This window comes from Octodon degus, unplaced genomic scaffold (genome assembly GCF_000260255.1).
Source record: "Octodon degus isolate 3935 unplaced genomic scaffold, OctDeg1.0 scaffold00123, whole genome shotgun sequence".
NCBI classification, from domain to species: domain Eukaryota; kingdom Metazoa; phylum Chordata; class Mammalia; order Rodentia; family Octodontidae; genus Octodon; species Octodon degus.
Window position 1 is genome coordinate 2,148,052 of NW_004524699.1, and position 9,231 is coordinate 2,157,282.

General features: G+C 63.5%; 1 protein-coding gene across 1 annotated transcript in view; it reads left to right on the forward strand.

Annotated features, from left to right (window-relative positions):
• Window positions 1–1,290: 1,290 nt before the first annotated feature.
• The window catches only part of Dbh (dopamine beta-hydroxylase), a 14,572-nt gene continuing 6,631 nt past the window's right edge, over window positions 1,291–9,231 (forward strand). The window contains exons 1-5 of the mRNA XM_004640544.2: window positions 1,291–1,638; window positions 4,005–4,151; window positions 5,202–5,459; window positions 6,158–6,334; window positions 6,769–6,871. Coding sequence (XP_004640601.1) covers window positions 1,291–1,638; window positions 4,005–4,151; window positions 5,202–5,459; window positions 6,158–6,334; window positions 6,769–6,871 — 1,033 coding nt within the window. The remainder of the gene's footprint in view (window positions 1,639–4,004; window positions 4,152–5,201; window positions 5,460–6,157; window positions 6,335–6,768; window positions 6,872–9,231) is intronic.

Genomic DNA, 9,231 nt, shown 5'->3' on the forward strand with positions numbered 1-9,231 from the left:
CCACATGAGGAATGGGACCTTCTGCCTTCACCGCCCCCCAAAATCAGGACCCTTCTTCGTCCTTGCTCCTGGCCTTCCTGGGTCAAGAGGAGCCTGAGGAACCAGCCATCTCTGGCTGTTGGCATCCTGTCCTGGAAGGGACAGAGAGTTTCTGGGCTGGAAACTCTCCCTGAAGAGGCTCACCCTGGGGCCCCGCTGCAGCCCCAGCAGCACCCCACCTTTGCACCAGTGGCTTCTCTCCTGTTACTGCGTGCGTGAGAGGCACCTCTACCCCAGAGCCTCTGTCCCATCCCGCTGTGGCCCCCCCCAGCTCCACACAGCCCCCAGGGAAGGCTTCGAGGTCCCCCAGAGCTGCACGGAGGCACAGCTGCTGCTCCTACGTGGAGCCAGCTCCTGCACAGCAGCCTGAGGGTGTCCTTGGGGACAGCAGAGGACTTAGAGTTGGAGCCACAAAGCTCATGGGTTCCTAACATTGGAGAGAGGGAAAGCGAGGGAGGGAGGAGCGATCTGTCATGCTGGCTGGGAGTGGGGGGGGGGTCACAGCACAGGCTGAGAAAACCTTACCACGCCATGGCCACTGAGATCCCAGAGGGCCAGGTCCAGGCTCCTGTGCCCTGGGTGAGCGTGGGGACTCAGACAGGAGCAGGCCGGCCCCTCAGCCCCCTTCCCCTGCAGTCTGTCCCTGGCACCACGCCCTCAGCCTGCCCCCGCCTGCAGCCCTCCCTCGCCCATCTGCCCCCAGCGATGCACCCACTCCTTGAGCAGCCCTGGCACCAGCTGGAACTGGTGGGGAAACAGAGCAGGCACAAGTGGGAACAGCAGGCCGCGGGAGAGTGTCTGCACAGAGACTAACCGGGGGCTGTGTTTTATTTTTAGTTTGAAATCGATCCACACCCCCAGTACTATAGAAACCGTGTAGCTGGCTAGGCCAGGCCTGCAGCCACTAGGGGCCACCCCTGGTCACCCTGAAAGCACCCCTGGGACCCGCTCTGGCTCTCTGGGTGAGGATGGGACCCAGCACCTGGGAGGCGGCCCAAGCTGTGGAAGGAGCTGCTGTCCAGACGGACCTCAGAGTCCGCTTCGATTTCCCCTGCCGCTGTCCCCGTGTGTCATTAGTGTAATTAGAGGCGGTGTAGGCAGAGCACTTGCCCTGGGGCTCAGGCTGGTGGGAGGGCCACCAGCACAATTCAATTCCCCACCAGACTAACACAATTACCAGGCAGACTGGGCCCAGCCCCTCCTGGGGGCCAGGGCATAAAGGGCCCTGTGGGGCCCGAAGCTCAGCCCACCATGCAGGACCCCAGCCGCCAGCGTTGCAGGCCCGGGCTCCCCAGCCCCAATGCACGCGAGGCAGCTTCCATGTATGGCACGGTGGTGGCCGTCTTCCTGGTCATCCTGGTGGCCGCCCTGCAGGGCTCGGCGCCCCCTGAGAGCCCCTTCCCCTACCGCATCCTCCTGGACCCCCAGGGCACCCTGGAGCTGTCCTGGAATGTCAGTTACACCCAGGAGGCCGTCCACTTCCGGCTCTTGGTGCGCGAGCTCAAGGCTGGGATCCTCTTCGGGATGTCGGACCGTGGTGAGATGGAGAACGCGGACCTTGTGGTGCTCTGGACCAACGGCGACAGCGCCTACTTTGCCGTGAGTCTCTCCTGTGCCTGCGTCCCCACCTCACCCGCTGGCACCCGCCTGGCCCTCCTCCCCAGCTCCCGTCCTCCGCCCAGCCCAGGGCGCTTCCCTGCAACCTCTCAGTGCTTGAGTTTATTCTGACCTCAGTCAGGCTGTCTCTGGGGTGGGCACCGCAGGGGTGCCCAGGATAGGCAGGAAGCAGCACTTCCCAGGCCCTCACCTGCGCCCTGGAGCCATGGCTCCGCACACGGAGGGGCCGCGGGCCATCACACACTCCTCTGTGTGAGCGCAGGCCCCACCTCCCCTTGCCCGGACACCCTGCGCCCCAAGGCTGGGGCAGGTGCTCCCAACGTGGCCAGTGGTGGCTCGAGGCCTGGCATAGCAGGGAGCCTGTGCCCAGGGCCAAGATGGCGCACTTACCCGCCTTCTGCACACACACACACACACACACACACACACACGCACACGCACACGTACACACACACGCACAGCTGGACTCCAGGTCAGGACCTCAGCTCCTTCCTCCAGGATGAACCTTCACTCTTGCCTTTGCGGGTGCAGAAGGCGGAGTCTCCCTTCCAACTGGCATGGCCCTTGGGGTCCCTGCAAGCAGCTGGGGTCACCAGAAGAGGGAGAGCCCAAGCCACGGTTGTGGCTCTTGCTTCCCTGCAGGGCCTAGTCACCAAGGCCTCCCTGGGCACGACTGCCTCCTCTCACTGTGGCCACAGGCACAGGAGGCAAAGATGGACCTTCTCCTGCTCAGGCCTGTGTCCCCACTGGCAGTGGGGAGCGTTCCCCTGCACCCTGGGTCCCTTTCCAGGAGGAGGCACTGAAGCTGGGCCACCCGCGTCCCTTGCTCAAGACCACCAGGCAGGATGAGGCAGTCGGCGGCTGTGCGGTGGCTCTAGGGTCACAGCCCAGTTCCGAGGCTCAGCTGCGTGGTGCCGAGGGCTCGGATCCCGTGGGAATGGGGAGCCCCTCCCTGGCAGGGCTTTCCCAGGGCAGAGGAGGAAGCCTGGATGGCACCGCCTTGCACGCCCTGCAAGCTTAACGCGCGCAGCAGATTCCCAGGGACACAGACGTGGGGCTTGGGGAACCTCCTCTGGCAATCCGCACACCTAATGTAGTCTTGCTGAAACCCCAGCCGACCTCGTGGCTGCGTCTGAATTAGTTTGTGGCAGATCAGCGGGGCCCAGTGCTGCTCTCCTCTGGGAAATGTGGCACAATCTTTTGTAGGTTCTTTTCTAGAAATGAAAACATGATACAGATAGAGGATTAAAAGCACAGACCAAAACCCTTGCAGAGGGGGCCCGAGGCATTCCTGGCCCCTGCTGGCTGGGGAGGCTCCGGGGCTCCACCGCAGAGCCGGCACTGCCTGGAGCCCCGGCGGGGGCTGAGACACAATCCTGGGATGCTGCCACCAGCCTCTCACCCCAGCCTCAGTTTACCCTCTTCAGCCAAAACTGGAGTGGGGTGATGCGAGGGATAGTTGGGGTGTGGCTTGCTGCCAGGAGGGACACCAGGAGGTGTGCACTGCCTTGAGGGCTCAGCCTGGTTCCTCTCTCCCTGGCCCCTCCATCCGTCCGCATTCCCCACTCACATTCACAGCCCACCTCCCCCTCGCTCCCCTCCCCCCTCCGTCCCCTGCCCCTCCTCTCCTCTGCCCCCCCATCTTTCCTCTTCTCTCCTCGAGGAATGATGTGAGTGGTACTGGTCCAAGACCCCAGCCCTACTAGAAGCCTCAGGCCCTTCCCCAGCAATCCAGCTGCTGGGCCTGAGCCCAAGGCTTGGGAGTTGTAGGCAGCCCACCCACCTGGAGTCTGACCGCTCCTGGCTGCAGAAGAATTGGGCAGGATGGGGTTCAGCCCACAGCAGAGACAGACATGCGGGGTGTTGCTCAGTGTGAGGGGCTTGCCTCACATGTACAGGCACAGGGTTCCATCCCAGAACTGCAAAGGAGACAGACGGACAGACGGACAGACAGACAGACGGACAGACAGACAGACGGACAGACAGACAGACGGACAGACAGACAGACGGACGGACGGACAGACAGACAGGCAGGCAGACGGACGGACGGACAGACAGACAGGCAGACGGACGGACAGATAGATGGACAGACAGACAGACAGACAGACAGATGGACAGACAGACAGACGGACGGACAGACAGACAGACGGACAGACAGACAGACAGACAGACAGACAGACGGACAGATGGACAGACAGACAGACGGACGGACGGACAGACAGACAGACGGACAGACTACAGCAGGTGAGCTCTGCCTTGCAGAGTGAGGGCAGGGCCACTGTTCCTGAGCTGTGCCGGGAAAGGCCCGGCTGCAGCCCCTTCCTGCCCCCACTGGAGCCTGTCTGCAGGATGCCTGGAGTGACCAGGAGGGGCAGGTCCACCTGGACTCCCAGCAGGACTACCAGCTGCTGCAGGCGCAGGGCACCCCGGAAGGCCTGGCTCTGCTCTTCAAGAGGCCCTTTGGCACCTGTGACCCCAAGGACTACTTCATCGAGGTAACGTCCCAGCACACCTCACTGCCTCTCCCCGGTTGGCTGGTGTCCTGTGCCCAGCCCTACTCTGTGGATGGGGATCACAGTACCCACAGTTCCCCAGGGAGCAGCCCACAGCACCACAGCGGCCTCTCGGGGAGGCAGGCAGAGGCGGGCAGAGGTGCAGCAGGGCCAGGGGTCAGGCAGTGGTGGTTCTGGGGGCTCGGGGCTGCAGGGTGGTCTCTGGCCCGGGGATTGAGGGCAGGAAGGTCCTGCTTGGGGTTCACCTGCCAGTGCGGGGATGCAGGCTGGGCTCCCTCAGGGTTGGAGAGCTTCACGCACCAGGAAGCCTGGATCTCAGAGAAGAGGTGAAAAGCGCTGACCTCTTTTTTTTGGAACTGGAGATTGGATCGAGGGCCTTCACACTAAGCCGTATCTCCAACCCTTTAAAGGTTTTATTTTAATTTTTTACGTTGAGGCAGGGTCTTGCCAAGTTGCTGAGCTGCTCAGGCTAGGATAGAACTCGTGATCCTCCTGCCTTAGCCTCCCAGTGCAGAGATGACAACCTGGTCCAACGGCCAGTTTTCCGTCCTGTAATAAATGGATGGGCACCACTTAGAACATTACAGAAGAGCTGTCGGTTTTCCAGGAGAGAAAACCCAGGCAGGGGCACTGAGATCTCCCGGGTCTCCACTGTTAGAACTCTGGCGGCCAAGTCACTGTTTAGACGACACCATCAGAGTCAGTGCTAGGGAGCTCCGCCAGGGTCCCCTGGAGCCCTGGCTCCCCAGGCTGGGCCATCCTGACTCTAGGACACAAACCAGCCCTGTCCGGGATCTTGTGGATGACACCAGGTGCCTGTGGATTGGCTGGATTTAGAAAGGCATGGGACACACAGGCGTGGGGGTCAGCCTGGGATCTAGTCACAGCCAGGTCACAAGAATTCCCTTGCTGGGGGAGCCGAGAGTGGGCCACTGGGTGTCTGTGGTGGGCAGGGCGTGGTGTCTCCACTGGGGCTGAAGAGCCCACACCAGAGGCGCAGGGCAGCTGATGACCGGCCCTGTCTGGCTGCAGGATGGCACTGTCCACTTGGTGTACGGGATCCTGGAGCAGCCGTTCCCATCAGTGGAGGCCATCAACACCTCGGGACTGCAGACGGGGCTGCAGCGGGTGCAGCTGCTGAAGCCTGAGGTGCCCGTGCCTGAGGTGCCCGCCGACACCCGCACCATGGAAATCCGGGCCCCTGACGTGCTGATCCCCGGCCAGGAGACCACGTACTGGTGCTACATCTCCGAGCTGCCCCAGGGCTTCTCTCGGCACCACATCATCATGGTGCGTGGGGCCTTGCCCACCGTGTTTCTCAGGGGTGCCACATCCCTGACCTGGACAGCCGGCCGTGGTCCTGTGCAAACAGGAGTCCACATGCTGCCTAGCCCCAGGCCCAGCCTGCGCTCTCTGTCCCTGTCACCCTGCTCATGCCCACTCAGGGGTCTCTGGGCTCCGGCTTCCTACCTGCTCCCCAGTGGCCAGAAGTGATTTGTGCATCTGTCCTTGGGCCTGGGCTGCTGTCCAAGCGTCTGTCCAGCCCCATAGAGAGCTCACTTGCTGTGTCCCCAGGTGCCTACCTACCTGGTGGGGGCGAAGTGGAGGCCACTAGGGACTGCATCACAGCAGTGCCCAGTGCCAGGCACTGCCCATTTCCTGGGGGTGATGAGCAGCCCAGAGAGGCTCGGTGAGCGCCCAGCACCACATGGCAGGGAGCAGCCTGGCCTGACCCGGGCCACCCTGCCCTGGCTGGGGCTGCGGGGCCCAGCGTTTGCCTGCACAGGAGCGCACAGCTGCCTTCCTGCCCCGGCCGACCAGAGGTCCACTTCCTGGCTTTGCCACCAGGCTCTGAGCTGCCCATGTCTCCCCAGTTCCCGGGTCTGCACCCTCAACCCTCCCTGTCACGGCGGGCGGCCGGAGGCTGGCGGGGCAGAACGGCATCCGCAGGGCCAGGTCGCCCTGCTCAGAGTGTGGTCCCTCCACAGTATGAGCCCATCATCACCAAGGGCAACGAAGCCCTGGTGCACCACATAGAAATCTTCCAGTGCACGGGTGGCTTGGAGAACGTCCCCCACTTCAGCGGGGCCTGCGACTCCAGGATGAAGCCGGAGCGCCTCAACTACTGCCGCCACGTGCTGGCCGCGTGGGCGCTGGGCGCCAAGGTGCGTGCTTCCCGCCCCCCATGGAGTGCACAGGCAAGGGCCAAGCTGCCCCATGCCCATCTCACCTCCAGCGTGGCTCTGTGCCCACGTGCTCTGTGGGTACCAGTTTCACTTTCCACCAGAGTCGGAGTTTGGTGCACAGCCGGGCCCTGGGCTGGCACTAGCTGGCAAAGTTGCTGTGGCCTCACGGGTTCAGTCCCTGGGGTCACACTGAAGTCTGCCACTGTCCAGAGGGGCATGAAGAGGGCTGGGGGCGGGAGGAGGCTGGCGGGGCTCAGCGTCCCCCACAGCCTGACACCCAGCCCACAGGAGGCTCGGTGGCAGAGCAGCGGTGCCACCCAGCTGCCCCACCCACGCCGCTGCCCCAGCTCAGGCCCCAACGGTGGGCTTATTTGACCTGACACTGTGTGGCCCTCTCTGCCCGCACACCGCAGGCTTTCTACTACCCAGAGGAGGCTGGCCTTCCTTTCGGGGGCCCGGGGTCCGCACGCTTCCTCCGCCTGGAAGTCCACTACCACAACCCACTGAAGATACAAGGTAGGCTGGGGTGGGCATCTGGCATCGCCTGGCCGAGTCCGCAGGGGTTTGGCCCACCTGTGTCCCTGCTGTCCGTCCTCTTCCCGGGACAGGGCCTATGGGGCCGGCTCTGCACTTGGCCCAGTGCCTGGCAGCAGCCTGGCACACGATGGGCTCAGCGCTTTCTTCCTTTGGTCCTGGGAGTATCCATCTGGGGAAGGCCAGGAGAGGTTTCTTCCCCACTGCCCATTTCGCTGACAGGAAATCTGGAGCCCAGGGGCAAGGGGAGCTCGCCAGGCCCCAGAGCAGGCAGGGACGCTGGCCATTCCCGGGCCTTGGTCCTGTAGCCTGCCAAGCTGAACTGCGTGGGGCCTGGAGCCCAGCTGGTCCCGCAGCTGCCTCTGTGCACAACCAATTGTTTACTACCCACAGGGGTGTGCATGTGCAGGGCAGCCGTGGCCTGCTGGCAGCTTCCTCGTCGCTGTGGGCAGTGGTGGGGAGGGTGCTCGGCCGGGGAGTCCATCCCTGGCCAGCAGAGCAGCGCTACAGTCAATGAGTGACGTCGGCCCAGGCGATGGGGCAGCCTCGCTTCCCTCACACCCAGCTTGTCCCCGGAGCTCTCCCGGGAGGGTGGCAGGGTGATGCTCTGGGCCCCATTCTCAGGCCCAGCAGCCAGGACTGCCCACGGTTGCCCTGTTGCCAGAGCGCTGAGCCCACTCCCTTCTCTGGGCCCAGTTCTGACTGTGTGCTCAGAGGCAGTTTGCGCTGCCCAGCTGAGCCCAGAGAGCCCGAGGCAAGGGGCGCCCGTCCGCCTGTCCCTGGGCGCTGTGTGGCACAGCCCAGGACATGTGAAGCGTTCTAGCCAAACCAGGGTCCGCGAGGGTCAGTGTCAGGCTGAGAGGGGACGGCAGGGTGGGCCAGACACAGGCATGCCCTGAAGGGCCCTCCGGGAGGGAGCGAGACAGGGCACACGCAGCCAGCACGCCAGCTGCAGCGCAGTGGCATCTCAGTGCTATGCAGCACGGCCTAAGGCCCCGAGGAGGAGTCCCACGGGGGAGCTGGCAGAGGGACAGCCTGCATGTGGAGGGAGCGCCACCCAGAGCGGCTGCCAGGAGGAGGTGGGAAGGAGCCGAGGCTGCTGGGTCACCCCGAGCCTGAAGGAGCACCAGCGGAGTGGGTCTTCCGGATGTGAGTGCCGGCCCACGTAGCAGAAACTGCGGACACCGCCCTCTCCCTGTGGCCCAGCGTCTCCGCCTTGTGCGGCCTCTCCCCACCCCCGCATCTGGAGCCTCTCGCTGCTGCTGGTCGCTTGTGTAAGCAACAGCAGGAACAGCCTGGGAATCCACAGGAGGCTGGGAAGTGCCGGCCGGCCCCGCCCCCGCGGAATGTGGCCGTGGGCCACACTAGCTGAGGCACCCTGGTGTCTTGCTGCTGCCTGGCGACATTTCTGCCCCCTCTGGGATTATCCACAACAGACAGGGAGAGGGCCGCGGGCAGCTGGGGCTTCGGCGGAGGCGGGATTTACTGCTCATTTAAAACCTTAAAGCAAATGGATTTGTGAAAATTCCTTAAGCATCAGGCAAGTCTGTCTCCTCTTGACGATGCGGCTGCGCTTATGGACGCTTTGCCAAATATAAGACGGCTCCTGCCGCCTCACAGATCTTCAAAGGGCTGCTTTTGCTATAAATACCAAAATCCCACCATTATCTCATCTTTAATCCCCATCCTCACCAATTGCTGCTCCCTCTTCACTACTACCCCGTGATGTCATCAGCCCAGACACAGGAGCTATTAGAGTTCGGATGGTGGGGCCTGGAAGGGGCACAGCCAACGGCCCCATAGCGCCCTCTTCCCGGCCACCTCTGCCCAGGCCGGGGCTCTCAGGCAGCGTCTTCTTCCCAGGCCCTCAGCATCCCTGCCTGCAAGAGGGGACAGCTTCCTCCTCGGGTGACAGGTCAGAGTGATGAGCACCTGGCCCTGAGGACAGCTTGGGCACCACTCAGCCCTGGCTCATTCCAGCCCAAGGGACACCTGGCCATCCCGGGGACAAGGGCAGGTGGGAAGCGTCCCCTAGCCCTGACCACCTGTGGCACGGAGTCCCGTCCAGGAGGCCACGGTGTGGCCACCCACAGTCTGGGGCTGCAGTCTCCACGCTGGTGAAGTGCTTGATTCTCCTGGGAGGGGCGTTGGCCATGAACTGAGACCAGGTGGGGACAGTGAGTCACCCGGGGCCACACTGGGTGACCAAGGGAGGCCTGGACTACACCGGACCCTGTGTGTGCCTGGTCAGGCTTTTCCTGAGATGTCGGCTGAGTGCGCAGATGCCTCAGGTCCCCACAGAGGTGTGGTGGAAGAGCAGGGAGACCGTGGAGTCCCGCTCC